At 40.5% G+C, this 18636-nt stretch overlaps 1 protein-coding gene across 1 annotated transcript in view; it reads left to right on the top strand.

The window, feature by feature from the left end:
- The window catches only part of WDFY2 (WD repeat and FYVE domain containing 2), a 49114-nt gene extending 30689 nt beyond the window's left edge, over positions 1-18425 (top strand). The window contains exons 3-12 of the mRNA XM_081344535.1: positions 1325-1398; positions 7108-7162; positions 9684-9834; positions 11770-11882; positions 13216-13342; positions 14875-14980; positions 16363-16464; positions 16818-16948; positions 17264-17372; positions 17456-18425. Of these exons, the coding sequence (XP_081200661.1) occupies positions 1325-1398; positions 7108-7162; positions 9684-9834; positions 11770-11882; positions 13216-13342; positions 14875-14980; positions 16363-16464; positions 16818-16948; positions 17264-17372; positions 17456-17485 (998 nt within the window). The 3' untranslated portion in view covers positions 17486-18425. The remainder of the gene's footprint in view (positions 1-1324; positions 1399-7107; positions 7163-9683; positions 9835-11769; positions 11883-13215; positions 13343-14874; positions 14981-16362; positions 16465-16817; positions 16949-17263; positions 17373-17455) is intronic.
- The last annotated feature ends 211 nt before the right edge of the window (positions 18426-18636 follow it).

Below are 18636 nucleotides of genomic sequence, written 5' to 3'. Positions count from 1 at the left end.
TAAACCTAACATACGAAACACATTTTATCCTTTTAAGCTTTGGACCCTCTCCCCAAATATTACCTGACATATCTGTGTTTGGGGTGGACTCAGCGAATTCTGCAAAGCATTGATTATCCTGTTCCCTCTAGGGCAGACATGTCAAACACAAGGTCCGGGGGCCGGATCCGGCCCGCGAAGTAGTTTCATGTGGCCCGCGAAGCCATCCTGGAAACAGTGAGGGAATGACCCCCACTGCCTTGGCCCTGGCCCAGAGACCCTCCTTCTGCCAGAGACCCTCAGATCTGTCCTGCCCAGGCCCCCATAGGCACCCTTGATGTGAATGATGTAGAGCTGGCCATGCCCACCCAGTAGGCCATACGCACTCTAGCCACGCCCACCCAATAGGCCACGCCCACCCTGGCCATACCCACCCGGCCCCCTGAGGGTAACTGCAATGCTGATGCGGCCCTCAGTGAAATTGAGTTTGACACCCCTGCTCTAGGGTCTTTTTATATGTGATAAAATATCAATATTTAATTAGAATTTAAAACATTTAGAAGTTTCCTTTGAGTCAAACCTCACTTCTGGAGACTACATGGAAAATTTCCTAGCAACAGCACTAAAAAGGTTGGCCAATCATTATTGCATTTTATGTTTAATTGATTGTATTGCATTTTCTTTTATTGTGAGCTGCCTAGAGCAGAGGTCCGCAACCTTTCGGGCACCAGGGACTGGTTCCATGGAGAAAGGTTTTTCCATAGACCAGAGAGTGCGTAGTTTTGTGTGCTGCCTGTATCCCACGGATAGGACATTGCTTGTGTGTGCAGACTGGCTGCTGGCATGCTGCGGCCCGGTATCGGTCCACAGACCAGGGGTTGGGGACCCCTGGCCTAGAGTCTCTGAGAGTCAGGTGGCTTACAGTTTTAAGGTTGCTCACACAGTCAGGCAGATTTTCAACTGGATGTGGCATTTTGTCCACCTATCAAGTCCTTCAGGAATCGTATGATGGTCAAGTAATTAGATTAATGCATTTTATGAACAAAGCACTTCTTTTCAGCCAGTCCACAGAATCCAAATATTGCTCATCTCACACAGTTTATTCCTGTCCCAGATGTTTAGTTTTTTGGTATGGATCTCAGGAATGGAATAAAGGCCCTGCATATAAAATCGTTGTTGGTGAATGTTTTAAATCTACTTAAAAGCAACAGATAGATTGTTTGCCCTGTTTCTTCCGTACCACCCTCTTGAAACTAAAATAAAATGGGCAAGAGGGACTTTATCTATTTTTAAGCAATGAAATAAGAGAGTTCAGTGTCACAATGTATTACTTTTTTTTTTACAGCCCCATGTTCCTGCATGTGTGTTAACCCGGAAACAAGAAGACTATCTGTTGGTCTTGACAATGGTACAATCTCAGTAAGTACACATAATCAAGACTTCTGATTAAGATTTGAATTCCTGGAGCTGCAAAACTCAATTGAAATATGGTTTTGAGTAAGGATTATAGCCCCCCACACTAGACCACATGAGTTGCATGCAAAGGTTTCCGGTTTACTCTTTTGTTATACACAAATAAGCTTGTAAAAGGCTTTCAGGTTTTGAGAATGGCTAGACTTTACATTTTTCTTGAGAAAGGACAAACAAGGGTGCTTGGATTTGGCCCTGCTGTGTATTCTGCATCTTTGGCAATTATGATCATGTTCTCAGACTCTGGAGTGTTACCCGATACTTGTGTAATGTTAATATTGCTGATTTAAATGTAAGGTCTTGGTGAAATACAGCTATCATTGGGGAAGGAATGAAGCCATTAGCAAAACATGAATTAAATTAATTAAATTATTAATAGGGTTTCTGCTTCTCCTTTTCATACATCGAAACTTTAGAGCAATCAGACAGAACCATGCATAATTAAAAATGCATGGATAGCAATGCTGTTAGCGAGGCCATTAAATTGGAGACAAAACTGCTGCAAAATGTAAAAGCAGCATCCTTTAAAAAAATACCGTAGTTAAAAATAATACAAAAAAATAACTTTCATATGTTCCACTCAGTTGGCAGCCAAACATCTCTATGCCTGATCCTTTCAATTCATGCTTCTGAAACATTCTTCCCTCAACTCATTGTGGTAAAATTGTATTAAAGGTGCAATCCTATGTATGTCAGAAGTAAACCTCTTTACAGCCAATTAGATTTATACAATTATGTGAAGAATTTCAGGCTGATTGCTATGATACAGGTGTGTTTTTTTAAAGAAAAAATTATCAGGTTACAAAACATAGCACTGAGGGTGAGGAGAAAAAAACCAAGCAAAATCAACTGTCAGATTATTATCTTTTTTAAAGTTACACGTTCTTATGCTTTTTCATTGCAGTGTACATAGTATAAGAAAAGACAAGCCCAAAAGTCAACTAGTTCTTCAGTTGAATTGAAACAACTCCATGTTCTCACTTCATTTTATTTGCTCCTTTCCTGAAGTGGAACAGTTGGCTAGTGAATTAGGATGGGGAAATTAGATGCCAAGTATAACTCTTCAGATCCCTCACTTTGGCCATGGCTTGTTGGGCATTGCAGTTGAGTCAGCTGCTTTGAGGCTTTTATGTACAACTTGGACAGAAAACAGATGAAGTGCCAGAAAGCTGGACAATGGATGAGGACCTTTTTGTTTTAGGAAAATGACTAAAGACACGGGCAATTAGTGTTGCACAATTGATGACTAAGCAATTAGAAGTAAACAAAGCTATTATTAACATCATAATCCAAATGACATATGAAGAGTATATAGATAATCTTCAATTTATGAACCCAATTTCCATTGCTAAGCAAGAAGGTTGTTATACCCGATTTTACAACTTTTTTTGCCACCGTTGTTAAGTGAATCGTGCAGTTGTTAATTGAATCTGGGATTCCCCCATTGACTTTGCTGCCTGGGAAAGTCACAAATGGTGATCACATGACCCCGGGACACTGCAACTTATCATAAATGAATGCTGCTTGCCAAGAGCCCAAATTTTGATCACATGACCCGGGGATGCAACGACTGTTATAAGTACAAATACAGTCACTTTTTTAGTGCCGTTGTAAGCTCGAACAGTCGCTAAACAAATGTTTGCAAGTCGATGACTACTTGTAAGCCATGCTCACAGTAACCAAATACTTTTGATAAGGTAATGAATGGGCAGATTGAATCAGGAGAAAACAATATTACAGGACCTCAGTACAACAGTTCAAAATAGAAAAAAAGTTGAATAATAATTAGAAGAAATTATTCTAAAATAACCATAACCATCCTATAAAGTGTAACAGTAAAAGATTAAAGAAGCTAGGAGAAAGAAACAAGACAAGAGCTAATTCTATTTTTAAAGAGGCCTTGATGACAAAACTTTGATGAAAATGTGTGTGTGTGTGTGTGTGTGTGTGTACATGTAGTAATTTCTCCAAATAGAAAGAAGATCAAATGGGCTGGATATCAGTAGTTTATTTGCCCTTGTGGAGAAATGGCAACACATAAGACTACAAAGGAATGTTGACTGGATCCTGAGGCAACAGCTGAGTTCATTTCATGTCTGTGCTGTTTCCCCCCACCCCCCCCACCCCCCCACCCCGGCTCTTGCATAAACTTAAATTCTGTGACAAGAGCATTGTGCAATATTCTTTTTGTTCCTTATTCCCCATTTTATTAAGCAAATCTGTGGAAGGCTGCCTGCTTTCCATTTGCAAATGTGCTGAGAAAGTTTCTTTTCTGTTTGCTGTCAATCAAATATGCTAATATTTTTAGATGGTTTGGCAGTGTGGGAAGCAACAGGGACATTTTCAGAGTCCATTTTTCTCCTCGCTGAGCTTGCTCCAACTTACTTTTCAGGGAACCTTTTATGCATCCTCAGAACTTTTTCAACAATCGATTTATGTTATTGCATTTGTCAGTTTGTCTTAGCAGATGCTTCTACCAGCATTTCTTTAAAAAACTAAAATCAATTTGTCGTTTTAAGTTCAATCTGGCTGCTTTGAAAGAGGCATTTATGTGTAAAGCTTTGAAACAGGAAAATCCTGATCATTTTGTCTCTTCCCCTATCCTTTAAAGCAGGAGTCCTCAACCTGTGTAGGCCGTGGGCCGGTAGTGGACAGTGGCCTCCTGGCCACCGAGCCATGGGACAGGCTGGCCAGTGTGCACGCATGTGTGTGCACACCCCCTCATTTGCGCTAGCGCTGCGTCCATGCATGTAAAATGCTTCCCCTCCCTTTTCCTCTGGTCCGCCAAAGGTTGGTGACCTCTGCTTTAAAGGAAGGAATTTGTCTGCTAGATTTATTTATTTTTTCTCTTGAAGAAAAGCCTCACACATGTGAACATTTTGAAACAATGCTCTTATTAAATACAGGTAGTCCTTAACTTACAACAGTTCACCTATGACCGTTCAAAGTTACGGGGACAAAGTTCAGAGGCTTGGCAACTGACTCCTATTTATGACAGTTGCTGTGTCCCGGGGTCATGTGATCAGTTTTTGCCATCTTCTGACAACCAAAGTCAATGGGGGATGCCAGATTCATTTAACAACCGTGTTACTAACTTGACAACTGCAGTGATTCACTTAACAAGTGTGGCAAGAAAAGCTGTAAAATGGAACAAAACAAATATGTCATTTAGCAACAGACATTTTGGGGTCAGTTGTGGTCGTAACTTGAGGACTACCTGTGTTCCATTTCTCCAAGCCGGAACGACTGCAGTGATTTCCCCAAAATACACATCGGAACTGGCATGTTGGAAGCATAGCAACAGAGAGCGAAAGCAGAGCATAGGATGATGTATTTCTGTCGCAAGGAGAGGTGGATAGGGACACGTGCTGGATGTGGCATTGTTGCACTGAGCAGAAGAGACTTGGATTATTTTTTATGAATGGGTTTCTAGTGTTTGCTATAAACATCCTCTTGAAGAAGCTTCATTGCTTATAAGTAGCAGAATAATGTGTATCTTAGATTCTGCTTTAAGTTAAGCACATTGGGGTATTAAATTGAGTTTCAAAAAGCAAGACAACAGGTGAAGGTGTCCCTGTCAGTCGTGTTTGACTCCATTTCTTGACTGAGGGAGCCAACATTGTCCAAAGATATTTTCTGTGGTCATGTGGCCAGTATGGCTATACGCTAAAGGCACACGGACTGCTATTACCTTCCCACTACAATAAAAAGCAACGCACAAGCTTATAATAGTATCCCCCAAACCCGAAATTGGCCATCTGTGTTCTTGACTTGTATTTTTCTCAACTCCAGTGTAATGGTTTTGATGATGCTGGGAGTTTTTAGCCCAATCAAAATGCAGCAGTAATAATTATCCTAATAGAAGAGAATATTTGTAGTTCAGGTCTTGAGTGGTCGGGTCTTTGGGGCTCTCAGAGCGTGGCATCATATTGCATCAGTAACATTCTTTTAAGTAAAAGCCATTGGTTTTTAATTTTGCTAGATTTCTTCTATTGCTGCATGCTATCTTCCTTTATATTTTGTCTTCTTTCTGGTCACTCTGTGATGATGAATAAAGTCTACATAACTGCAAACATCACCCCTTTCTTTCTATACAGTGGTACCTCGGTACTTGCCCTTCATTGGTTCTGGGAGGCACAACGAGTACTAAAAACTACAAGTGCCAAACAAACCCCATTACCCTTTGTTTTGGCAGGGAAAAAGTTTCCGTCTGCCCTTTTTTATATGTCAGTGACCTTCCCAGCATGGCTGTCTTCCTGTCTGCGCTCTGCAGCTGTTCCCCTCTTCCTTTTGCAGCGGCCGAAAGTACCGGGACAACATTTTCACATCAAAATGCATTGAGTACCAAATTCAACCAGTTTTGAAGCAATCAAATACCGAGGTATCACTGTACTTCTAAAAAATTGGAGTGATTTCTAGCAATGGTAGCAGCTTAATCAGTATCCTGTCATTGCCTACTAGTTCTTTGTTTTTTTCCCTCTAAGCTTTAAAAAATAAATATATTTATCTTGACTAGTTTCAACTTCCCATCATACAGCTTTCCATCTGCTTTTTTTAGCAAAAGTCCTATTACTAAGTAACTATGGAGAATCTGATTTAAGTGAATCATCATCAGTTGTGCTTATAAAATGTTTCTATCAGTATGTCACAGGAAAGGCTTCTCCAGTCTGAATGGATAAGATAGTAGATTAACAACGGCAGATTATCCACCACTGGTAGAGATAATTGGGTATAAGGATATATCTACCATCTGCCAGTACTCTTGTGTAAGCATATACTAGGCAGAAAGCTGCATCATTTCCTTGAGGGTGCAGTAAGCTTCAGTTTCTTTTAAATATAGCTTATAAAATAAATCACAAGTGGGTGGGTTTCCATAACATACTAAGGCAAAAGTAGCAAATCACATTCCATCCTTATGCTCATTTGGTCTAGTGGTTAAAGCTAGGCACCAGGAGACTGTGGGTTCTAGTCCCACCAAAATTGGGGCTAAATATTAAACATGGAATATAAATAAATAAATGTGAAGCCCCTCTATGAGTCAATCATCCCAAATTCAATGCTTTCTGGACATATTAGACGTCCTAGCATTTTCTGTCGGCATTCTGGGAATGGTAGTTCCAACACATTTGGAGAATCTAGGCCAGGGGTAGGCAACCTTGGCTCTTTTATGACTCGTGGACTTCAACTCCCAGAATTGAAGTCAGCAATAGCTGGCTCAGGAATTCTGGGAGTTGAAGTCCACGAGTCATAAAAGAGCCAAGGTTGCCTACCCCTGAATTCCAAATCCCCTTGTGTTTACCACACACCTCTTAAAAATATCTCTAGATTTTGCTTGTTTTTTTAAGAAGAAGAAATTTGCCATGTAGATGCTATGTAAGAAAACCAGAATTTCCAAGCCATATTTACCTGAGTTTGTGGGGTGGGGAGGTTTATGGTTGAAACGGTCATAGTCTTCCATTCTGAGTCGACATGCCTTCAGAATTCTCAGACAGGCCAATGAATCAGAGGTGAAGAAGACGACTTTTTCACCAGAATCTCAAAGGATACGATCCAAAATGATTGACACAAAATGATAAATTCTTGGATTTTAACAAGAAATGTTACATTGCAAACTAGATGTTTAATACATTCTAAAGTGGCTACTCTGTTATTTTCCAGGAATTTATTTTATCAGAAGATTACAACAAGATGACAGCAGTTAAAAGTTACCAGGGTAAGAGATGCAGTTGGTATTTTAAGAGGGGAAAAAACCCCTCCAGGTGTATTTGTCCTTATTCCACAGCCTACAAAAGCAATCAGTATTGTAGACTGGCTTTTTAAATAGTTCTGGCTGTTTTCCGGCATAATGCATATTTTAGGGTGGTTTTTAATTTTTTTCTTAAAGCTGCTACCGGCAAACATAATTGCATTCCGTTCATCTCCATGATTAAGTTGTGAGGCTATGAATTATGACATACATTTGTTACTATTGTGATAATTTTTAAAAAAAATATCACCTTTTCAAAAATAAATTCAAGAATCTATGTTAAATTCATCACAGCACTACTACCAGATCTTCAACTTTTTGCATTTATCTGGAATGGCAAGCAAAACCTCTACTCTATATGCCTTTAAAATAACTTGCAGTCAAATGAAGGGGAGAGTCTGCATTTTTTTCTTTGCAGCTCAACACCTGTGGATGTTTGGGTGTTTTTTTCACATCTCAACATCATATACATTTCAGCCTTTAGTCTCAGTCAATAACATGAATGAATTGCTATTAGAAGAAATCAATTTAATATACTGGTTCCAAGTGTTGTCACTTATATTACTCACACCAATTCCAGAATACAACACTTTTTAAGTTTCCTTGTCTCAAGCTGTTTTTTGTGCCTGGAAATAATGGAACAAAGGGAGACAGAGAGCAATTCATATAAAACCCAATATTTCCTTATTATCCAGAGGGGATGAGACACAAGGGCAGGGGTAGGCAACCTCTGCTCTTTTATGACTCATGGACTTCAACTCCCAGAATTCCTGAGTCAGCATAGCTGACTCAGGAATTCTGGGAGTTGAAGTCCATGTGTCATAAAAGAGCCGAGGTTGCCTACCCCTGCACAAGGGCAGTTCATTGTTTGGATTCATTAATTGGATGCCACTTACAATAATCAGATAACAAAATGAAAGGCGCCCAGATTTGCCTTGAGGTAAGATGGGTGGCTTATAAATTTAGAAACTTATATAATTTAGAGTTCTTTATTAAAGACATGAGAGCCAATTAATTGTAGTGGTTAAGGCATCAGGCTAGACACTGGGAGAGGGTGAGTTCTAGTTCCACCTTAGGCACAAAGCCAGTTGAGTGACCTTTAGCTAGTCAGTTTCTCTCAGCGCTAGGAAGGAGGCAATGGCAAGACTAGAAAAATCTTGCCAAGAAAACTGCAGGGACCTGTTCAGACGGTCCCCAAGAATTAGACATGACTGAACAGAAGGGAAAAAAAATTAAAACATGTAGGAATGACAGCAGATGCATCCGTGCTATCATTAGTGTAGATCACTGTTAACCAGAGGTGTTAGGTGCTTAAAATTCCTAGAAATTTAGGTTAATCTTTTTGCTATTCAATACATTTTGAAGAAAGCTAATATACAGAATGAGTTCCACTATTGGTACTGAGACTAAAATTAACTCATGTTGTCCCTCACTGCTCTTTAAATTAAATCTCTGTTTCCTGTTGTCGGAGCAGCTCCATTTAATGGTGGTTTGTTTTCAGGGCCCATCATGTTGCTTTTCGACACCATTCCTCCATTCATATCACTTCTTTCCCGCTGTTCTAGGCATATAACACAACATGATGCTCCAGCTCCATAATGTTTGCATTCCTTTGAGGTCACTTGGGCAACTTGAAGGAATATGTGACAATAGCAGAAATGGAAGAAGGCTACTGCGGGACCACAATAAACCTTAACTAACCCAAATGTAATTTGGAGGAACCTGCCCCACTTTACATCGGGGAGGACTGTGTAGAGAGAGTTTCCTCCTTTAAATTTCTGGGAGTCTACCTCTGTGAAGATCTGACCTGGAAAGTTAACACAACCCAGGTGGCTAGAAAGGCCCAACAGAGGCTTCACTTTCTTAGGATCTTGCGGAAGAACAGGGTAGAACAACAGCTAATGACCCTCTTTTACCGGTCTACCATAGAGAGCGTCCTCTCGTATGGTATTGTGGTTTGGTATGCTGGTCTGACAGCTGCGGACAGGAAAGTATTACAGAGGGTAGTGAGCACAGCACAAGACATTGTGGGCTGTCCCCTGACACCACTGGATGACATCGCCAGAGCTCGTTGCCTTGGAAGAGTGAGGAAGATTCTCAGGGATGACTCACACCCTGGATGGTATCTCTTTACTCTCCTACCATCCGGTAGGAGATACAGGAATATAGCCAGCCGTACCAACAGGCTGAAAAATAGCTTTTATCCGTGGGCTGTTAGGCTTTTAAATGGGACATAATCTCTGTGAACTTATGCAGAATTGACTTGGGAGGCCGGTGTGTGGTGTAGTTGGTTCACATGGTGTAGTAGGATGGAGGGTTTGTTGTCACTGTGTGTTGGGGGGAGGGAGCACGGGGGGAGGCTCAGTTAATCTCAATGTACACATGTTGTACTTTGACAATAAAGGTTTATTATTATTATAAGTAATATATTTCTTGGATGGAAAAGCTCTCATGTGCGATATTAACCATCTTATTCTTCCTCTTCCAGCTCACCAGAGCAGAGTGCTGATGGTCCTTTTTGTTTTGGAAATGGAGTGGCTCCTGAGTATTGGGCAGGATAAATACTTTACTTGGCATTGCTCTGAAAGTGGCCAACGGCTTGGCAGTTACCGGATTAGTGCAGGGGCTTGTGGGTTACAGTATCCTTTCCAGGAATAGAGGCATTATGTGGAACTTTAAGGAGTTTCCAGCTTGCCAGTTCATAACAAAGCAAGCATAGAATGTGTAAATATGCTTTTATGCATGGAAACTATAAGCTGATTTTATCTTTCTGATGCACTGTAGCTGCTTAATAATGCTGACTTAACAGCCCATAAATATCTTGCAGTGGTCCCTCTGCAGTATTTTGAAATACTGAATCTTTTAGGAACTAGAAATGCAATAGTTGCTGATTGAAAATGTGTCATCTGTTTGCAGAGCAGGGCAAGGGTGGGTGGGTTTGAATAAATGAATGAAACCTAAAAATTTCCCAGCTTGATGTACTAATGTATTTGGGTCATGCCTTGGAAGGTGTGGTTGGATTTTATCTATACTGTACACCAGTACATATGAAATGGCTTTTCCCATTATTCATCCTGAATGAGAGGAAAGTGAGAGCATAACTCCCATCTCTATAGCAGATGAAGTTCTACCAAACTAACTTCTGCAGAGGAAGCACCAGCCATGTCAAAGAACTGTTTGCTAAGGACAGGGAGAAGAATCATTGTTGCTCTTGGATTTCCCAAGGAAATGGATTTGAGTCTGATTTGCTTAACAAAACATGAGTTTGCTGGCAATGAAAGTACAGATAGTCCTCAATTTACAATCACTACTGTGCGCAAAATTTCTGTTGCTAAGTAAGTTGTTGTTAAGTGAGTTTTGACTCATTTTATGACCTTTTTTGTCATGGTTGTTAAGTGAATCACTGCAGTTGTTAAGTTAATAACACGGTTGTTAAGTGAATCTGGCTCGCCCATCAACTTTGCTAGTCAGAAGGTCGCTAAAAGTGATCACATGGCCCCTGAAACACTGCAACCACTAGTATCTAATGTCCCAATTTTGACCATATTGATGCTGCGACAGTTGTAAATGTGAAAAATGGACTTCAGTCATTTTTTCCCTGTTCCATTTTAACTTTGAACAGTTGCTAAATGAATGGCTGTACGTCGAGAACTACCTGTTTTATAGTTAGAGTAGGAACTTGTCTGTTCCACAGAACATGAATAACCTAATATCAGAAAAAGGTAAATCCAGAGGACAGTTCTTCTTCTCTGAGCTGAGGGACCTTCACAGGTCCCTTTGAGGAGCAGTTCTTAGTTTGCAGGGATAACAGGATAAAAGCAACATTTGTGTTGTTATCTTCTACTATACTGAGAGAGGAGATAGTGGGTGTTTTCCAGTTGAGGGGCTGCCTCTTGCTTGTTGTGATTCCTCATCAGCCAGTGGATCTGGCAGCCGAGTCTGAGGAATCACATGAGGAGGAGGGGCCTGGAGTGACATTAGAGTCAGAGGAAGGCTCTGAGGACCTCCAAGACTTACGGTCTGACAAGCCTGGCCCCTCTACTCGTGCTCAGGCTGAGACACAGCTGTGCTGGGAGTCTGAGTTGCACAGTGATGAAGCACAGCTGGGAAATATCTAGGATGTACGAAAACGCCGGCAAGAAAAGAGAATAGGACAGAGGAATACAATGGGGCGGCTCCAAAGGCAAAGGAGAAGGCATTAGGAAGCCACGCCTTGGCTGAATAATAAAAGGGAAGGTGTGGGAGGTGTTGGTTGCTGAAGGCAACCGTTCATGTTGAGGATCGAGTTTCTGTGAACTCTGTTTGTTTGCCTTGGACATTGACTCAGGTCTGTGAATAATAAAAGGGGTTGGTTTTTCTTGCGGTCCCTGCCTGCTTGTTGGAAAAGGGGTTTCTCCTTGTGAGCATAACAACGACTCACATAGGCTGGGACAGAACATTGCTAGCAGCCCTGAGAGTAAACGGTGGTTTGTTTGGGGATGACTGTGGGGGATAAAGTTTCAGCCCATGCAAGCATTGAAAAGTGGGGAGAGACTCTTCTAGTATTGTCAGCTTCCTGAACCCCTCCATTCCAGATTTGATGTGGAGACGCGGAATGTTTTTATTGGTGATCATTCTGGGCAAGTGACCATCCTTAAACTAGAACAAGAAAATAGCAGCCTCATAACAACTTTCAGAGGACATACAGGTATGATTTTGAATCACTCTGGCTTTTCTATGATCAGCATAAACTCTACCTAAATTAGATAGGTAGGTAGGTAGGTAGGTAAGATAGATAGATGATAGATAGATAGATAGATAGATAGATAGATAGATAGATAGATAGATAGATAGATAGATAGATAGATAGATAGGGGTGGGCAGGTGGGAGGGTAGGTGAATGGATGGATGGATGTAAACCTGAGATTCAAAGTTCTCTGAAAAATCTTTCAAGTTTTAATTTGAGTTGCCTACATGTTGTGGCTACTTTGGATATCTTATCATTTTCGGCCCCAGAAATGTCTTCTGTTGCATTAGTTGATATGGTTTTTCTCATAGTGCTGGAGGGCTTTCTTCAGACTTTTGCCTCACGACCAGATATTTTGAATAAGGAACAAATCTTGGGAAGACTGGGAGAAGCTGAATGTCTGTAGGCATCTGTTGTGGGAAAGAAGAAGCAGAGGCTGGGAAAGACAATGGCTGAGGCTTAATGCAGAAGGGGTTAATCTGCAGCCATAGAACCAAATTTCCAATGATGTCTGGAACTGATTGAGTCGACTCCTAAAAGCTATTTGTCTCTCCAGGACTCATCTTCCTTTCATGGGACAGAAATAGGGTATCAAAGGAAAAAAGGACAAGTAACAACTTCACCTACTCCCCTAGAAGGGTCCATTATAGAAAAGGCTCGTTTCTGGGCTCCCCCTTCTACCCACCTGCTAGCCAATGGGACCTCCCAGCATACCCTTCTCTAGCTCATATTAGGTGAACAGATGCTACCTGCAGCGCATGGTCTCAAAGGCAGCAGCTACTCAGTAGAAAATTTCTTTTCTGTTTTTGACCTCTCCCCAAGAAATTGACATTTCAGGGGAAAGCATTGGAGTGTAGCAGTGGCTGGGCCATTCTGTTCGGCAGAAGGCATGCTTCTCTTCAGGTATTCCCCAGCGGGCTAGGGAATGCAGATGTCCACATCCAGCAGCCAGAGCTGTGAATATTTGCCCTCATGCTAATGGCAACTGCCCAGAATGGAAACTGACACCTGCTCCATTTTTTTGAAATCTGTTGATTAGTGGGATTAAGGCGAGGAAGGTAGGCTGAGCTGCGAGGAATACCAGCTCAAGTCATTGAATCAGCTTCCTTGGGCTTTTCCTGCCTTAGTCCCACTCTCTAACTACTAGTGCGGTTGTCTGTATTGCCTGGTTCTAACGTCTTATAGAAAATGGTAGGTCTTTAGTTAATAATAATAATCATGTTTTCATATGTGGCTAATACAAATCTCCATCCTTCTGTTCTTCTCCCCCCCCCCCCCCCCGTCTTCTTTTCAGGTGGAATTAGTGCCCTGTGTTGGGACCCTGTTCAGCGTGTCCTGTTTTCAGGCAGTTCTGACCATTCCATCATTATGTGGGACATTGGGGGAAGAAAAGGAACAGCTATTGAACTCCAAGGACACAGGTACAAACTGGGCACCAAAATGCTTCTTTCTGTAGTCTTGCTGTTATTATCCCGGCCCCAAAATATGCTTTTGTTCACATACGCTTAGAGAGAAGAATCTCACTTGGAGCGGTGAATTGTTCCAGAATGAATGAAATTCAGAAAAACCTCTTGAAACAGCATGCCCAAATACGTTCCTAGCAAGTGAAAATAAAATAATCTTGTTAATGCCAAAATAAACCAAATGCCACTTGGGCTTCTTTCAAATCCTGAGATGCTCCAGTGCCTGAGACGCCACAAAATGTCAGATTTTTATGAGAGATTTCATAACTTTGAGGACATTTAATTATGGTTGACATCCAAAAACACTGAATGAAGTCCCTCAAGAGGGCCCGTTCCCTGAAAAAAAATGTTGATCGTGAAAATACAACAATATTTTCAGAGAATTGGAGGAAAGCTGACGTGCAAATATGACACATGCATTTATTTTTGAAAGTTAAGCCAGGCATTTCACCAACATAATTCCATTATCTTTTATTAGTGGAAATAGAATTTAGATGTAGACATCGCTTGTAGTCATACTATCTTCAGATGATGGCTAATTTTTAAAATGAATGTATAACAACTGATTAGTTCAGTTATTTAAGATTATTAAAGTATTATAAAGGTAAAGGTAAAGGTTCCCCCGCACATGCGTGCTAGTCGTTTCCAACTCTAGGGGCCGGTGCTCATCTCCGTTTCAAAGCCGAAGAGCCAGCGCTTGTCCGAGGACGTCTCCGTGGTCATGTGGCCGGCATGACTAGACGCCAAAGGCGCATGGAACGCTGTTACCTTCCCACTGTAGTGGTTCCTATTTTTCTACTTGCATTTTTACATGCTTTCGAACTGCTAGGTTGGCAGAAGCTGGGACGTGTAACAGGTGCTCACTCTGTTACGCGGCACTCGGGATTCGACCCGCCAAACTGCCGACCATCTGATTGACAAGCTCAGCGTCCTAACCCACTGAGCCACTGCGTCCCTATAAAGTATTATAATAAAGTATAAATTGAAATATATGTCTATGAGTGTACTAACGTGGGAAAAGGTTGAGGCAGAAGAAAGATTGGCATCTATGTACAGATGTCTGGAGTGGAGCAGTTCTTTATTGTTTGACCAATTTAATTTTTAAGGTCTAAATTACACAATTGTAATCTCTCTCAAAGTGTGACTTTGCACCTGGTTCTAATTGTTGAATTTGGGGTTCTGTTAAAACACAAAAAAAATCTTGACATCTCTATCCTGTCTCAAAGAAACATAGCGATCATTATTTGTTAGAGAAATGAGCAGGTTATGGAGCAGTATGCTGAAATTGTAACACTCTCCCAAATAAATGCCACAACATATGATATTGCTCTCAATTTTGCTATGGATTAAGGCAGGATGTGGAGGGAGAAATCAAATTTTGTATGTGTGACAGACAAGAGAGATGGAGGAAAGTTGGCAGGTTCCAGTTACTGTTCCTATTTATAAATGGTTCCTAATATTGTTTTTATTTTACTCTATGTGCTCTGTAGTGATAAAGTTCAGTCCCTCTCTTATTCCCATCACACTCGGCAACTCATCTCTTGTGGGGCGGATGGCAGGATCGTTGTCTGGAACATGGATGTTGAGAGGCAAGAGGTATCCAGTCAGTTCTTCCTCTTTCTCTGATCAGGGAAGTTATCACTTACGTAATCTTCAAAAGAGGCATCAAAAAGCCATTTAAGCCAAAGGTGACTGCCTGAAAACTCAGTATAATAACATTGTGTTTTCCTGTTGGGGGCTTGTCTGTGTCTCCTCTCAGCCTGGTGGTCTTCAGTTGCCTTGGACTAGATCAAGGGCTTAATTTGGAAGATCAAACTAAAAATGTTGCTGGAAGACATCCTATTCCATTCCTATTTGCAAAACTTTATTAAATGCAGCCAAAATTAGTCTCCAAGCTGTTTTGGGGCTGTTTTGCAAGGCTGGGGAGTTTAAGGATAATAGTGGAAAAGATTCCCACTCTTAATTTGAGAGAAAGGAGAATATCTCCTGTATTTGGCAGTTCTAGCAGCAAATGGTGGTACAATCTCAGATTTGTGAAAGTTACAGGTGGAATGTTTGGGAACCCATGCATCCCATGAATGAAGGATTGTCCATTCCAGCCTTTGATGCTTTGTAGGGCCATTGCTGTTAGGAGTGACATATATCTAGTGCTTTCTGTCTCACACAAAAGTACACATATCATTGGAACTGTGTACATATACTGAATATAATTCAATATGGTGCTGGATACATATGTTTGTTTCTCTTAGAAGCTAGTCTAAGGTTTTTAATGCAGGCAGCTAGTTTGGTATTTGAGAAAATCCATACAGTACAGTAATTTAACAAGCCTCATTTGCCAAACGTGAAACACAATATACAAAATTCACGTTTGTATATCACCTCAAAATAATAATAGACTAATTCCACTGTACTCAAAGTCATCTGGATAATTCACTTAATTTTTATTTTTGTCTATTTACCTCAATTGTGTACATTTGTAAGGGTACAAATGAAGCAGTTTACAAAGTTAGGCATATTTTCATGTTTACAGCAAAATTGGCTCAAGGAACATATATTCATAAGCAACAAGGGAAGATATTTTACATTTTTACAGTCAATTTCCTGAAGAGAAAATAGTAGGCCGTTCCCCAGTATGTCCAGTGGCATTATGATTCTAAATATTAAAACCTCAGAAAACAAACATGGAGACAAGGCAAACCTAAAATACAACAGAAGGCAGTTCAAGGGAAACCTCAGAGATTGGATTGAGAATCCATTGTTTGGAACTCATGGCTATCAACTTTAGATCTAAAGTGCACAATATAAGCAAATGTATACAGAAATTGTTGATTTACATAATGTAGAATTTCAAACTAATTTGCGATGCCAGCCCCAGGGAAGAGTGGAGCAGCACACCTCCTTACGTGAGTAGACTTGGTATCTATTTGTGGCCTTTACACAATTGAGTTTAAGGATTCCCCCCTCCCTTCTTTTCTTAGACACCGGAATGGTTGGACAGTGACTCTTGCCAGAAATGTGACCAGCCATTCTTCTGGAACTTCAAACAGATGTGGGATAGCAAGAAAATAGGCCTTAGACAGGTATGTGTCATGCTGCTTTTTGAGTGAATGAAGATCATCTCCTGTTCCCTTTGATACAAAGTTCTGTGTGCCAATAGTAAGCATTTTAGGAAGGTGCGTGTTTATAGAACCAAAACTACACTACTGGGGCAAAAGAATGAGCCTGTCAATTTATTATTGTGTTGTTGTTGTTGTTGTTGTTAGTAGTAGTAGTAGTAGTAGTAGTATCATCTAATGTGGTTTCTAATCTTTTTTAACGTGGAGTAGCAGAGTTTTGGGGAGGGAAATTGATAGGACCCACCCTGACATGATTTGATGGGATAGATTCTTTCAGTTCTTTCATGGTGAATCTTAACGTGCTTTTTAAATTTCAGCATCATTGCCGAAAGTGTGGAAAAGCGGTGTGTGGTAAATGCAGTTCGAAGCGCTCTTCCATACCTCTAATGGGATTTGAATTTGAAGTGAGAATCTGTGATGCTTGTTACGAAACAATAACAGATGAGGAGTAAGTAACTTACCCCCTTTCTAGTTGCTGGGGCAATTTATGCCAGTTTTTGGAGATAAATAAAATAAACATCAGTTTGGAAGGTTTTTTCTAGGTCTAAGTCAGAGATGAGCAATTTTTATATTGCTGAATGATAGTTCCCCAAATAATCCATCATGCTTATGATGGCTAGACCTATGAGAAATCATAGTTTAGCGACTTGTTGAAGGCCACGGGATCTCAATTAAGATATTATTTATTTTTAGCATCTAGATGTGATATTGTGATTTTCCAATTCCAATATTTTCACTTTGTCCTGTTATGTGCTTCCTTTAGACGTGCTCCTACAGCCACTTTCCATTACAGCAAACACAATGTTGTCCATGTACACTTTGATACAACACGCGGTTGGTTGCTGACATCTGGAACAGATAAAGTTATGAAGGTGAGAATGTAACTTACCCCAACCTTATCTACAGTGATTCTGGATCATTTAATAACCTTATTCTTTTGTCTCCTTTGGAACAGTTGTGGGATATGACACCAGTAGTATCCTGATGTGGTGCTGAAATGGGAGCAACACAGTATTAATGAAGAAGAGATTCTTAATTCTGTAACAGAAAATGAAGCAAGTCATGTACGGACTGTTAAACAAAAGAACTAATATTTCTGGATGCATTTTTTTAAAGTAACTTACCAAATTCAGGGTGAGAACTTTGCACCAAACGATCTACTTCACAAAATGCAGATTTTTTTTTAAAGAAACCTTAAAGACTCCTCTTGTCAGGCTTCATTGAGCCATTTGGAACTCATCTGGAAGTTTCTGTGTATAACATTATTTGTGTTTTGTGTTGATATGCTGCTGGGGTGGTGGATCTTTGCAAATGTGAGCAAGTGCTTGCAGTAATAGATTGATAACAGTGCTCTTAAGAGACAAAAGGGAAAAGCGAGTATTCCATTTTTGGTTTCATTTTCACTTTCATTATGAAGTACAAAAGTTCAAGTCAACCAGCTCTTTTGCCTTTATATTCTAGAAAATGGTACTATGAGTTTGGGAGTGAGCCAGGGAGAAAAAACAGGCGAAGTCCAGTCTTTCTTCTTCCAAAACCAACTGGAATGTTTAGTTTATTGCATCATCAGAATAGCCAACCAAAGCTTTCTAACCCTGGACACAGCCAGTCAGTACACAATCCAGTTTCAACTAAAAACAAACCTTCAAATGGTTTTTATATTTGGCAGTAATTAAAAGGGCCCTCCAGGTGAGTTGGATCACTTCTGAAATTTCCTCTGGGGAGTCTGCTGATGTTGTGTTTTACTAAGTATGGTTTGAAATGAATTGTCCCATCCATTCTTGTCACTTCTGTGGAAGGATGTATATTTTTTAAAAATGCTGATGATTGTAATTTTTAATTTTCAGTTGTAACTCTCTAATTAATATAGTGAAACTTCACATTTTGCATTACTGGGCAATTTTTTCAAAAAATAAAAATATGAATGAAAAATATTTACTTTCTACTCTGCTTTAAACCTCTCTCAACTAAGCTAATAGAGCAGGGGTGTCAAACTACTGGCCCCCGGCCTGACGCATCACAATGAAACCGCGCCCCCCCCCCCTTGCCGGCATTAGGGAAAAAGCTCCGATACGTCGTGCAACGTCATGTGACGTTGCGAGTTTGACATCTCTGTAATAGAGAGTCCTACGTTCAGCT

This window comes from Vipera berus (genome assembly GCF_964194415.1).
Source record: "Vipera berus genome assembly, chromosome: 1".
Lineage (NCBI taxonomy): Eukaryota > Metazoa > Chordata > Lepidosauria > Squamata > Viperidae > Vipera > Vipera berus.
Note: the sequence above shows the minus strand (reverse complement) of the source record. Positions and strands in the feature narration are given on the sequence as shown.